Here is a 15,270-nt window from a genome sequence, read left to right on the forward strand (position 1 = left end):
GCAACAAGATGTGGCCCCCCCAAAAAATTAAAAAATCACTACTGATCTGATGTAACACTTTTCAATATGCAAGCTTGTCATTAAAAGAAAGGAACTGAAACAGTGATCATAAAAATGAATATGGATAAATATTGAGAGAGATTCTTGTGGACCCCATGCAAGGCTGAGTAATCCAGGGTACCCCCGAGTGGGGGGCAAGACCCACCCAAACAGAGCCCCGGCAACTGAAAACCACACTCCACAAGTGTCACTATGCTCCAGGCCAGATTCCACTGCTTGGGATGAGCCTCATCCAGAAATTAATCTGCTGAAAAACTCAGGTATGCAGGTTTTGTGACTGAAATCTTCAGGTTTTCACAGAGTCAGGGATGGGCTACCAACCCTCCCAACTCCCTGAAGTTACACACACACACACCAAAAATGCCACCCAGTAAAAAATTAAACTCCAACTGTATCACTTTGTTAAAAATTTTGGACTACCTTGAAAGACATCTCAAGCTCTACAACACTGATAAACCAGGAGTCGCATATCAGATTGGACAGGAACTAATGCAAAAGTCATCCAATCTCGATTAACAAAATATCAACACAGAAGGCTTAACCTGTAACAACATTTTAGTAATCTCTAATAGAAGGGTTTATAATAGCTCCATGGTAAGATATGCAATCATTACTAATTTATGTCTAAGGAAATATTTATGATCAATGTTTCAGCAAATTATGACAAGCGAAATAAAATAAATTATTGAGGGCCTGCTATTGGGGTAAGGTTAAGGAATGGTTGGAAAAACTGGAGATAATGGTGGTGGCAATGTACAATGGTGGTGGTATTTGTGTTGGTATATTGAATGTCTATAACAAATCGTCATGAACAACTTTGTAAACCACAGTGTTTATATAAGGTGTAAGGGGAAAATAAATTTTTTAAAAAATCAATATTGAAATCTGGAGCAATAGCACAGTGGTAGGGCGTTTGCCTTGCACGCAGCCAACATGGCCGACCCGAGTTTGATTCCTCCACCCCTCTCGGAGAGCCCGGCAAGCTACCGAGAGTATCTCGCCCGCACGGCAGAGCCTGGCAAGCTCCCCGTGACGTATTCGATATGCCAAACACAGTAACAACAAAGTCTCCAATGGAGATGTTACTGGGCCCACTCGAGCAAATCGATGAACAACGGGAGGACAGTGATAGTGACAATATTGAAAGTGATAGGCCACAAGTAGCCAAAGCTACCTTTAAAAAACAATGAACCCAAAGAATACAAAGTTCTTAATTTCAAAAATTACTTATCAAGACAGTATAGTATAGGCTTAAGGGCAATCCTAGAGAATAATGAACCAGAAGAGAATCCAGAAATAAATATAAATATCTCCACTCTATTTTTCACAAAGCTGACAAGACCATGCAATAAAGAAATATCTTTTCAACAGTGGTACCAGGACAACTTAAAATATACATTAAAATGTAAAGCTGGACCCCTACTTCATATAATACATATTGATTAACAAAAAAAAATGTATGTAAGGACTGAAAATCTAAAACTCGCAGAAGGAAGTACAACATATCCTTGTGACCTTGAATCAGGTAATGGTTTCTTACATATGACACCAAAACAAAGATGACAAAAACAAGAAAAACCTACAAAACCTACAAAATGACTAGATAATAATTAGAAATGTGGGCCAGAGAGACAATACAAAGGTTAAGGTAATTGCCTAGCATGCAGCTACAGCCACCAAAACCCTGGTTGGAACCCTGGCATTGCATACGGTCTCCAAGCACTGCCAGGAGGGATCTCTGAACACAGAGTCATGTGTACCCCCTGAGCACTGCTGGGTTTGCTCCAAAACAACCATCCCCCCCCCAAAAAAAGAATTAGAAATGCTTATGCTACAAATTATACCACCATAACAGTGAAAAGATGACCTACAGAGTAGTAGAATATACTTACAGAATCATAAAATACCACTTTACTCTAAAAACAAATTGTTTAGAGATAGACAATAATGGACCTACCTATCAGACTGCTTTTATTTCTATTTAAGAAAAATTTTTTCAGGGGCAGGAGTGATAGCACTGCAGGAAGGGTGTTTGCCTTGCATGCGGCCAACCCAGGTTCGATCCCCAGCATCCCCTATAGTCCCCTGAGTGCTGCCAGGAGTAATTCCTGAGTGCAGAGCCAGGAATAATCCCTGAGCATTGACAGGTGTGACCCGAAAAGCAAAAAAATAAAATAAAATAAAATTCAGTCACCGTGAAATAGAGTTACAAAACTGTTCATGGTGGAGTTTCATTCATACAATGTGTCCCACACCCGTGAGGTCCATTTCCCACAATCTCTCTCTTTCTCTCTCTTTCTCTCTCTCTCTCTCTCGCTCGCTCGCTCTCGCTCTCTCACTCTCCACTCCCCAGTCCTCTCCCCTTTGGGGAATTTATGGTCTGCAATACAGATACTGAAGGATTATCATGCAGTCTATAACTTTAAAGGTGGCTCTTGAAGATGTTAGTAATGAGCCTGAGAGACAGTACAGGGATTAAAACACTTGCCTTCCTTGCTGCAGACACTAGTTTGATTCCTGCCACTATGTATGGTTCTATGAGTACCAACAAGAGTGATCTCTAAGCACAAAGTCAGAAGTAACCACTGAGCGCTACCATGTATGGCCAAAAACAAACAGGAAAAAAGTTAATAACTGATGCTACATTATACTTACACTGACAATAATTAAGTTACTTATACAAATGATACTAAACTCTGTCTTTATCTCTCTGTTCCCCTCCTCTATCCTTTCACCAGGTACAGAATATGCCGGATGCTATACTTTACGATTTGCTTCCAAAGCTTCAGAATGAACTTTTGGCTAAGGGTTTCATATAGTTTGGCTTAAATCCACAAATGCCATAAGAAACTGGCTTTTTATCCTGCAATGCGTTTCTCTCTGTCAATAACTTAAATTTGAGGTCTCAAAGTGGAATCATTTGTCAGGTGGTCCATTATGATCCAGATATAGAAATACATGGAGGTAATATTCCTCTCTCAACTCTACTTTACATTTTAGATTTACAGGGAATGACTTTATACTGAAAAATAGAAATGCAGATGCAATGAGAAAAGCTGCTTATGCATCATCTGCCACAACCAGGAGGGCAGTTTTCCTTCCTGTGAGAGCCAGATTACCAACAGAGAGATAGGGTCAGAAATGGCTAAACAATTTTGGGTCAAGTACCTCCCTCACTGGATTAGTCATGTATAAGGAACATGTAGAGTAGGTGTTGGTTAAATTATGCTAATTCTATACCATTGACATCTTGAAACATAATTACAACCCAAAAAAACCCTACATCAAAAACTGCAAATGTGCAATGTTTCTAAGCATGAAAAAAGTAAAATAAATTAGAAAGGGAGAATGTACAAAATATGTGACATTATTGTCAAGACTGTTGCTTAATTTAAGCCTAGATTTACTTAAGAGATACTAATATTTCATCACAACTTTTAACTCTATTCTGATCCTTTTCATCTGATTAATTCTGTTTACTTTAGCTCTTAGAGTCTACCATAGAGGAATGTGATGACTTTTATGCTAACTATAGCCTTTTGTCCTATATAGTTAATATTTTTCTCTTAACTCTTATCCTAAGAATAATGATTTATCAGATTTTTGGAGCGATAGCACAGCGGTAGGGCGTTCGCCTTACAAGCGGTCAACATGGCCGACCCGAGTTCGATTCCTCTGCCCCTCTCGGAGAGCCCGGCAAGCTACCGAGAGTATTCGATATGCCAGACACAGTAACAACAAAGTCTCCAATGGAGACTGTTACTGGGCCCGCTCGAGCAAATCGACGATCAACGGGAGGGCCTTTACTTTACTTTACTTACTTTACCTCCAAAAAAACTGCAAAAGGAAATCATTTGCCATGAAGTTTTACTCAATGTCAAGCTAATATATTAGAGCCTTACTATAAATCCCAACCTCAGGATTCATGCCTCAGAACTCGGTTCTAACACAGACCCTTCTGTTACTTCCAGTAATAAATTCCTATAGAGAAATTCCAAGTAGGGCATTGCCTATGATCAGATTCCATGCTAGAGTGAGGTTCTTCTCTACAGCTTGTGCTTTATCTAGTAGTCCTGATGTGAGGCCCGCAAAACGAAATGTTTTCGAATGTTAGCTGCAAGACGGGACTTCTCTTGGTTTTAAATATCTTGTCACTTTAATTCCTTCAGATCATTTCCTCCCAGATCATTTTCCCCCTCCTTGATAAAAGCTTCCTAAGCGAACAGGGATGGCACTCAGGGAATTCTACTTGGGAGGGGTAAGATATTGGAATCCCAGACTCAGTTCTTCAGTGGCCATATTTCTGCCAGTGCTTTTTTCACCAGATTGTATTCTTTATTAGTCACACAACTGAGAACAGCAATAGTGCCAATATTCACAAACCACTCAAGCTGTGTTGATTGTGTTTGTTTGTATCCACCCCCATAAACCACTTCCCCTTGTTCCCCTAAGCATTTTGATTGTTCTTTTACATTTCAAGCATCTTAATTCCAAAGGACTGGAAATTTCAGCACTGTTCTATTGTCACTGTCACTGTCACTGTCCTCCCGTTGTGCATCAATTTGCTCAAGCGGGCCTAGTAACGTCTCCACTGTGACAATTGTAACTGTGTTTGGCATATCGAATATGTCACAGGGAGCTTGCCAGGCTTTGCTGTGCTGGCGAGATACTCTCGGTAGCTTGCCGGGCTCTCTGAAAGCGGCAGAGGAATCGAACCTGAGTCAACCAGGTCGGCCACGTGGAAGGCAAACACCCTACCCGCTGTGCTATTGCTCCAACCCTTACTTACTTACATGTTTTATTGCCAATCAAAAAAGGATTCTTACTACTTTTTTCTATAAAGCTATTTGTCTATATCCATGCCAGTTACTTAAAACTGACTTTTTTAAATGTCATAATCACAGTGAATCATTTTAATAAGTTTACTAACTCCTGTCACCTACAGACTTTTTAAAGTATGAGTCATTTATTTACAATGATTACCAATTTGCATATTTATGATGAAGAATGCAAGATGCCACCCAAAACTCTTCCAGGATAGTCTGAATAGCAGAATATTGTCATTTGTATTAAATACCTATTGTCACAATATTTTATATTCATGTCCCATGTTGCTCATATAGGCAAATCTGGAGGGAAGGCAAATAGGAAGAGAAAGCACAGTGGATAAGGCACTTGCTTTGCACACAGCCAACACAGGCTCAATCCCAAGAGGGAAGGTAAGAGGGAAGAGCAGAAAGGGAGGGAGGACCAAAGGAAAGTGAAAAACGAAAATTAATTTGGGGGCCCGAGACATAGCACTCTGAGTAGGACACTTGCCTTGCACATGGCTGACCTGGGTTTTATCCCCAACATCCTATATGGTGCCCTGAGCACTGCCAAAAGTAATTCCTGTGCACAGAGCAAGAAGAACCCTTGACTATGTATGCCCCCCTCGCCAAAAAAGAAAAAGAAATATAGACAAATCCATATTGTACAACTTCCACTAAGTTGGGCAAAATGTCTATGACTCAGAAGACCGAATTAGGATTTTATAAAAACTAGAGTTCTGTCCCAACCTCCAAAGTAAAGGACAATATATGGGAAAATGCCAACCATATTTCACAGCAAGCATTAATGACAGTCTAAAGTGAGAGATGGGAGTGGCAATAAATAAAGAACATAAAGAATCTAAAGAGGGCTTTCTTTATAACCTCTTCATTAGAAGCTTTGTTGTTGTTGGTTTGTTTGGGGCCATAACTAGCTGTGCTCAGGGATCACTTCTGGAGGTGCCTGGAGGGGGTGGGGGTCCATATAAGGACCATAACATAGCTGAGGATCAAACAGCTATTCATATTTGAGGCAAGTGCTTAAACTCTTGTATTCTCTCTCCATCCCTATGTCAGAAGCTTTAACTGGACACAGCTCAAATTCTGTTTGGTAGAGAGGGAGTGTTTTCCTTATATTTTCCAATTTTACACTGATTTGGGATTTTTGTAAAGGAATAGGTTAGTACTAAGAATATCCAACCTCTCCTCTCCCTCCTCTCCCTCCCTTTTTCCTCCCCTCCCTACACACACACAGAGAAAGAGAGAGAGAGAGAGAGAGAGAGAGAGAGAGAGAGAGAGAGAGAGAGAACTATTCCAGTACACTTGTAAGTAAAAAGCAACAGAATGTTCTAAACCTGGAGTTCTAGACAGGGTAGTGATATACACAGTCTTGGAAAAAGAGGATGACTAATATTTAGTGTGAGAATTAATAAGGATTAAATTAAATAACATATATAAAGATCTACTATACCCATATAGTTTACCTTCTTTTCTATTTGGGAATGCTACTGGACAGAGTAAACTTCTTCATAGAGTAAACTTCTTCATAGAAAGTAGAAATGCTAGCTTCCGAAGTAGTGAAAATGATATTTAAAACTATAGACATAGTTTAAGGGAAGGTTCAATTTTTTCTTTAGATCTAAATCTTCAAGAATGTCTCAAAACTTTCTAGACTTCAAAACGAAATAATCTATTTGCAGAGTGCCCCAGGGTGGCCCTCAGTGGCACTTTCAGGCAGTTTGTGAGATTGGATACAATAGATTCTGTGACTGTGTTTGAATGGGCAAAGGAAAAAAGGAGGGGTGGTCTTCTGTCCATTGAAAACAGACAGGAGATTTAAAGAAAGTGAAAAATGTGAAAGGGGAAAGGGAAATTTCAGTATGAGCTCAATTTTTTTGGCAACTGGAAAGAGTACAAAGGACTGGGATCTAGTTAACAGAGGGAAGGCCAAGCAAACATAATTATTTAGCATGTAGTTTTCACAGATAGCAATAGCCAAGTATATTATTATACCTATGTGTTTTTACCAATATAATAGAGAGATTCTGACATTGGATTTTTTCAGAAAGTCACCAAGAAGAGCTAATATACATGATAGACTCTAAGCAATAAAACAAAGTGCCTATATTTATATATTTGTAGTTCATTCAAATTCTTCAGAAGTATTAATACTATTTCAAAGAAATAACTCTCAAAGAGGTATACTACTGGGTCAGGGAAATTTTTTCAGAGAAAGAAATGGAAGCTGAAACATAATGACTGGCAATGGTAGGCTGATAAATAAAAAAGAGTTAAAGGGTCTATGCGAGATGAAATGCATTATGGTATCTAGACCTAAATATTGTATCTAGGATTGCTTTTGATTAACCCAACTATTTTTATTCCAAGCACAGATATCAAGAGTTTTAACAACAACCAGAACTCAACGCAAGCATATCAGATTATAAAATTGTGCTGATGAGAAAGAGTTAAAATCTCATTTAAATTTAACTGAGATCATAATTTGTCAAATTACTTCTGAGGATAACTCACCAAAAGCCATTTAAAATTTTAAACCATTTTTGAGTTTGACCAAACTGGGCTCAATCCCCAACAACACATACGGTCCCTCCAGGCCCACCAGGAGTGATTCCTGAGCACAGATCCAGAAGTCCTAAGCAGTGTCAGGTTTACACCAGAAACAAAAACAAATAGCCAAAAAAATCCCAAGAAATGAAGGTTTTCTTGACCAATGTAATGTCCTATATGTAAGTAAAAGTAAAGTAAAGGCCCTCCCGTTGATCATCGATTTGCTCGAGCGGGCCCAGTAATGTCTCCATTGGAGACTTTGTTGTTACTGTGTCTGGCATACCGAATACATCACGGGGAGCTTGCCAGGCTCTGCCATGCGGGCAAGATACTCTCGGTAGCTTGCCGGGCTCTCCCAGAGGGGCGGAGGAATCGAACTCGGGTCGGCCATGTTGGCTGCATGCAAGGCAAACGCCCTACCGCTGTGCTATCACTCCAGCCCTATATGTAAAAGGAAAAAATGTTTAATTTCCCACAAATACAATGACCAATGTGGCCATCTAGACCCCTGTGAAAACTGCTCCTTCTGGATAACCAAGCTTTCCAGAGCTGCACTTACAAATACTGCATACAAGAACCAAAAGTAACTCTTTAAAATTCAATTATATTTAAGCAACATTTAAATTTCACTTCCTCAGTTTCAGAAACCACATTGAGTACTCACATGGCAAATGTAAGAAGCTGCAGAACATTTTATAATTACAGTTTTATTAGACTGCACTGTGAAATACACCAGGAGTGAGGACTTAGTATCAAACTAACATTGAAACCATTTTATTATTCATTTTACACACTGTGTGTTCCTATTCCAAAAGAAGGTAGACTGACCTCGCATTTTTTTTCACACTGGAGAGTGGTTCTCAAAAGTCAGTGTACATAAAAATCATAGGAGAGTTTGCTAAACACAGACTCCCTTAAGAGGATAATTCAGTATGTCTGAGATTGAAATCTCAAAATCTGTTTTCAACATATGTCCTAGGTTATGCTGGCATCTGCACTCCCTAAAACACATTTTGAGAGACACACTGAATATGAATTTTTTAAATGGTGAGGCCACACCCAGCCATGTTCAGGTCTTACTCCAGGCTCTGCACTCAGGGATCACTGGTGAGATCAGTCAGACCATATGTGGTGCCAGCTATCAAAGCTGGGTCAGCTGTGCACAAGGAAACCACATTACTCAGTGTGATCCCGCTCTGGTTCCATGAATATGCATTTAAAACTTTTCATTAAATAGCATTACCTATTTTGATTCATTTTCTTATATGGAGAAATATTAATATATGTATAGATGCAAGTCAAGTCATTTCAGAAACAAAACAAATATTTTGAATGGAATATTTTAAAATTTCTATGCAGAACAAAACGGACTCACTCATTCATCTTCTGGAACCTGGGTTCTATGAATAACTGTGAACCGTAAGGTAGCAGAAGTGGGGAGGAACACCTTAGCTAGTGGTAGGTTTCTAAAGTACAAAACTGATGAGTAAAAGAAGGACTATGCTCCAAGGAAATCAGTCTAGACGGAATACAGAATAAAAATAAATATCAAAATACATTGTCATGTGCTATCTAAGCAGAAACTTAAATGTTGAATAGCTCTAGTATTTTCAGAGTAATAGAAGAACTGAAATTAAAATACAGGAAATAGCATGAGGGAACACACAAGAGCTTGAAAATGTGGAGTGTGCTCAGTGACCGAGGACAGGCTTAGAGTGGCTTGCGAATAGGGTTTAGAAAGGGCTGCACTGTAAAAAATTGATGCAAATGCATTCTGGGTGTCTAAGACAAAATCACGAATGGCCCTGAATGTCTGTCTGACCTAAAACAAAACTCCTTTGGAAGGTGTTCGAGGAGAGTAATAAGATGATATCATCTGCATTTAGGAAGAACACTCTAACACCTAGATATAAAATGGAATGAGGGCGGTAGTCGATGCAGGAAATATGGGGCCGTGATTTAGTCACTTGATTGCATAGAAAATAAATGGCACACTGGTTGGCAAGGTTTTTTCCTACAAAAAGCTGACAATTGAGAGAGAAACAACATAATATGAAAGGATTTTCATGCTGAAAATATTAAGACAAAGCACATGTACGGTAGTGTTTAGAAGCTGCAGGGGATGCAATGATCCATTACAACTGGCAATAAAGGGTGAGAGCCATGAGGGTCAGAGAAAAAGTAGACCTTTCCATAACCTGGCAAGCAGATAACAGTTCTCAACTGTTTACGTCTCCTAAAGGTATGAACAATAGGATCTGCTCTGGGTGGCACATGGTAGCCCAAAAGTTTCTTCAGTAAAGTACCCTTGAAGACATATAACATATTGCATAAGATTAAAAGCATGGGATCTAGTTACTTCCTAAGATAGAATCTGCTTTGTTACCTAATAATTCAGTGATATGGTAGAAGGTCCTCTTGTATCTTGGTTTCTCTAGATTTAAATGGAAATACCTAACACCTCACAGGGACTCCATGAAGGTATAAATGAGGTACTTATATCATGGCCTGGCACATGACAAACACTGAATAATTTTGTTTTTCTAATTATTCTATGTATACATGTATGTATATGTGTGCTGGGGGGGCACACACAAATAACCCTTGAAGGCCAATGCTATACCTAACAGAACATGAACACTAATATTTAGCAGTTCATTGGGTACTTTCAGTAAATTGTCCCACACAGATAATATGGCATATTATTCATAATAAGTACTAGAAGTCCTTTTGAGAAAAAAGCATATGTGAATATGTTTCCAAAATGTAAAACATTCTTTGTGATTTCCTTAAGCAAGTTCAAGGAAAGCAGCTCATGCAGGCCACCGATTAGTGTACACTAGCCCTTATATCACCATCCACAAGAGCTATTTTACCTTCCCTTAAAATACATTAAAGGTATATTTAAGAGAAAAGTGCATCAGACAACCAATACAGCTTCCTAAACTATCAGAACCTAGAAATTTATCCTTTTATAATTTCTCTTTATCTAACAGAGCATGGCGGGGGAGGGTGGTAGAAATGGTTATTTTGTGGAACAAAGACTAGAAAAATAAAAAATAATTTTAAAATTTAATTTCTTATAAAGCCCTAATACTCTATTTTTCATTTATATGTTACAGAGTGCTTGTTCCCGGAAAGAAGAATTGAACAAGAAGCAATAGCTAGAGCTTTCTATTGCACTGGAAATTTGCCACCTGAAAACAAGTATAATATGGAACTTCCAATTACATCTTCTCTCTCTAATCCATATGTCCAAATTCTCTCCTGTATTTTTTAAGTATCAAATGCCATTTAATTTGAAAGAATGCTAAAAGTGCAATATATCACCCTCCCTTCCCTGCAGCTGGAAAGTAAAACTATAAAGAGAACTTAACTTTCATATGTAACATAAAAGATATTATTGTAAGTACGAACAAATTCTGATTATGTGGTATCTGAGATAGTATCTCCACTGCAATCTCTGTAGAAGTCTCATAAACAGGTCATGGGAGCACCTGACCTATTTCTAGCTCATTTTCTTGACAATATTCTCCAATATTCACTGTCAAATACTGAAGAGATTTCTATGGTGTGAGAATTCAGTCATTTCCTCAGCACACAGGATAGTCGAATCAGTCTGATCTAAGAATGACTGGTTCAAGAATATTTCCTGAAGAAATTTTAAAGGACATTTTACCATAAATCTAGTATGAGCTACTCAAGTATCAAGGTTTCATCTACAAACGTGATAATGCGCCTTTAAACAATATTCCCTTTTTCAGTGCAACGACAAAAAAATACATTTTTTGCACAGGATGATCTCCCTTATCAGTATTATATAGAATTATCTGGATGAGGAAATGAAACACAGTAAAGGTAAAAGTAGGGGGGGTGCCTAGATCCCCCTTAAGTCCAGAGTTTAGGGAGAAGGAGAGAAATAAAGGGGTTGAGCAGGAAGAAGATGAGAAAGTATGTATGGGGGGAACAGGAGTCAGGGCCTCAGTTATTCTGGTGATAGGAGTGAGTGGTATAGCTCCATATCCCAAGCACCGACTCAACAACACAGAAAACATGAGAGCTAAGCTGCAACCACCAAATTCTGTAATGTGCCTGTCAAAGTGGTAGGCGGGGGGTGGGGGTGGGGGCAGACAGAACATGGGAACACTGGTTTTTCACTGCTGGTGGGACTGGTATTAAACTATTTATTATATGCCTAAAACTCAACTACTAATAACTGCAAATCTTAGTTCTTTAATTAAATAAAAATATTCTTTAAATAAAATAAGATTTTAAAATGTACTTTTTCTTCAAATTTAAAAGTGAGGTGTTTGTGATTTTTGAAAGATGAGAAAGGTGATAGATGATACTAAAAAACTGAGCTAGCTGTACTATGCTATCTGTTGGTATGGATAAGCACTCAAATTTTTAAAATATAGCTAAAGTATGAAACTAATATTTTTTGTTTATATTTTTTTCTGTTGATTCTGGATACCAAACATTTAAAAACAGCACTTTTCATTCATGGGCATACTCCGACTTTTATTAAGACAATTATATAAAGATGTGTAACGTAGTGTTAAAAACAAACTAGTTTAATTTTAAATGAAAATTAACCTTTCAATTGGATATTTTATTTTCCAGTAACTTTACAAGACTCTACATTCATTATTATTAATATACAGGTTAATCAAAAATACTCATGTTTCTAACATCTATATAAATCAATCTACAAAGGGCTCATGGATTCAAATTAAAATTGCCTATAAAATATCTTCACAGTTCTATTAGATAATACACAAATAAGACATGTTTTTAGAAAATGACAAGTTCTTCCTCTTAACTTACAGCTTAAGTGAAATTTAAACCAGATCTATCAACTTAGAGGCAGCTTTGATAAGAGAAGAAAAACACAAATTAGGCTCAGTTCATCTAATGAGTTCATCATCTATGAGTCCCGGCTCTGCCACTTGTTAGATGTGAGACCTGCAGCCAATTTCTTCTGACTGTCATTTATCTCACCTATGAAATGGACATCATGATGCCACTGACTTCAATGTTTTTTTCTGAAGATAAGCTTATCAAATATATGTTAAATCACTGTGTAAATGTTTTATGCCACATCCACTCTGAGTCAGTAACCAAAAAATGTTCCATAATTATAAATTAGGTTTATAGAGCAAAACCATGAAGGAATCACGTGAATTCAGTATTACCATACCAATAAAATCCAGTCATAAAAACCATCTCTTTGAATTAAACATTGTTCATTAGGTCACCCTGAAATTGAGCAATGGCAAGGAAATATTACTATTCTGTGAAACAAAAACACTTTTAATTAGCATACAGAAGTTCCTCCCAGATTTAATAATTCCAAGAACATATCTAAGTCCAACATTTTTCACTGCCAGAAAAATTAAATCAGTAACACAGATTCATGAAAAACTTCTCTTTATGGAACAAAGCAATATTTTCCATGAGGGGAAAGTATCTATTTATTTTAGCAATTGGGGAAAAAGTAAGACATTCTCTGCTTTTCTTCCAAAGAGGAAAACTTCACACTTTTCTCACCTTAACATGTGTATAGACACAAGTCTTCCAAAGTCAAACATGCTCTGAAATATGGAGATAATATTAAACAAGCACAACTCTCCAATACTTAGTGAAACAAACCAACCGCTACCAAAGAAGAAACTGCGGCTATAAATTCAAATAAACAGGCTGCAGGGGGACCACACAAACCTGCTGTTGCTTTAATTACAGACAATTCAATTCAGCAGCTGTTGGTCCAGGCACTAAGTAAGGTTCACTGTATGCTCTTCAGTGTAACCTTGAAATATTGTCACTCACTCACTTCTCCATATAATTTGCATGCTGTCCAATTAATGAGGAGTGAACCCAACTGTCCCACCGTGCATCAAAACAGAACATGATCTTTTAGCTCAGCTCTGGATCACAATATTTTATTGCACCGTAGTGAGATAACAAAGCTACCTTAGTGTTAATGTTTATGCTTTCAGTATAAGTTACTGCACTTCCACCATTCCTAATGTGCCAAAGACTCTCCACCTCTGTTCCTGCATTACTTCTATATTTAAATTTTTTATTATTAATTTGTATGAACAATATTTTAAGGGAAAGAATGGAGGTAAAGTTCCGTGACAATGATATTCAAACTTTGCAAAACATGAGGTGGCATGAGCTAAGCTTCTGTTCTGTTTAGCAAAAAAGTGAAACTTTCTCAAGGTGTTTTCATTGGGAACAATTCTGTCTAACTGCTACATAAGAACACTTTAAAACAACATTTACCACTATCTAATCAGTCTTCAAATTCTTCATGATTAAAGACCAATATGTTTCAGAGAGCTTAAGAGAATACTTAAGGAATACTCTGGCCCCATGTTTTTTACAACACAGATGGTTTGGAGCTGAGATTTCTAGCCGTGCTGTTTCCAACACTTTTTCTACCAGGAGAACAAACAAATAACAACAATATGCAATATTCTTCACTCAGAGACAAATCACCAGATAAAAATAAATCTACCAAACAAAATGTTCTAGAATACTTCATACATAAAGTTTCCTTACTCTCAATTATATCCCTAATCTATACAATCTATTAAACACAGGAGTTAATAAACTCAAGAGAAACACAACATGTTAAGTGTTTAAAGAATGCTTTTTTGCTTCCGAACTGTCTTCTGTGCAAACACTCTAGACTGTATCACATACTACCAGTTGCAAACAGAAGACTTAAGAAATTCAACACAAGAATACATCAGAGAAGCATGCACAATTATGAGATCAGGACTACCAATTTAACAGAGAGCCCAGATTTTACATAGCAATCTGCTACAATCATTATAGCTAGGAGCAGGCATGCTTTATGCAGTTATTTTATTTAAATCTCATTAGAACCCCGTTTGTCCTTCAGTAGATTTAAACTAGACACAAAATAAGAGAGAAATGCACTTTGAAACAAAAGGAAATTTCAGAAAAAATAAAACATACTCTACCTGTATATTGTACCAGAAACATCGTGACAGACACTCTTCCAGGAACTGTTTCACGTTGTATCCTATTGTGAGTTATTCTCCCTTTACCTTCTTTTCTCCACAAAAAAAGAAATGCCAAAGCACTCCAAACCCTCACTACATACTACCCCTAACCCACCCACCCACCCACCCAGACACACACACACACACACACACACACACACACACACACACTGAAGAGGAAAAAGAAATATAGCCACAATTCAGCTCAGATCTGATGCTTCTGTTTAGCTCCGCTCCAGCTGAGCAACTGAGCTCTAGCAACGGAGCACAGGGAGGTGGATTCTGATGCCAGTAGCACTTCCATCCACTACACTTACACAAAAGCAGGCAGTGGAAAAGCCAGGAGCCCTGAAGACAAGGGCTGGAACTGGCTTTTATGAATTGCTATTACTGCATGTGTCACCATCCATCTCCAATGACGGACACTTATAGGCTGAATTGGGAGCGGAGGGGGTGGGGTGGAGGAGGTTGGAGAGCAGGTGGAGAAGCAATTAGCAGTATGTTCATCGGAGAATTCGTTCGGGATTTCATACATCAGTGCCTGAAGAAACAGCATGCAGTTGACAAATCAGAACTTTACGATTTGCATGCCTTGGAAGAAACCGTAGCTCACAGTTCCAAACAAAATAAGGCTTGCCCACTGTTAGAGAGCATGAAAAGTCACCCCTCTGCTTTCTCTTTCCTCCAGCTACCCTTGTTCCTTAGGAATCAACATTCAGACAGAGTATTTGCTAATTTTCCCTAAAGAATTGTATTGAAAAGGCTGAAAGCAAAGGAAGTATAAAGAAATTAAATTC

At 38.0% G+C, this 15,270-nt stretch overlaps 1 protein-coding gene across 2 annotated transcripts in view; it reads right to left on the reverse strand.

Moving 5' to 3' along the window:
• ENOX2 (ecto-NOX disulfide-thiol exchanger 2) overlaps positions 1–14,556 on the reverse strand; it is a 388,679-nt gene extending 374,123 nt beyond the window's left edge. Inside the window, exon 1 of one of the 2 annotated variants that reach the window (XM_056130286.1) lies at positions 14,432–14,556. In XM_056130286.1, coding sequence (XP_055986261.1) covers positions 14,432–14,453 — 22 coding nt within the window. In that variant the 5' untranslated portion in view covers positions 14,454–14,556. The remainder of the gene's footprint in view (positions 1–14,431) is intronic. The other variant, XM_056130287.1, reaches the window with a different exon arrangement.
• Between the last annotated feature and the right edge of the window lie 714 nt (positions 14,557–15,270).

The sequence above is a fragment of the Sorex fumeus genome, unplaced genomic scaffold (assembly GCF_029834395.1).
Source record: "Sorex fumeus unplaced genomic scaffold, SorFum_2.1 ptg000075l, whole genome shotgun sequence".
Taxonomy (NCBI): Eukaryota; Metazoa; Chordata; class Mammalia; order Eulipotyphla; family Soricidae; genus Sorex; species Sorex fumeus.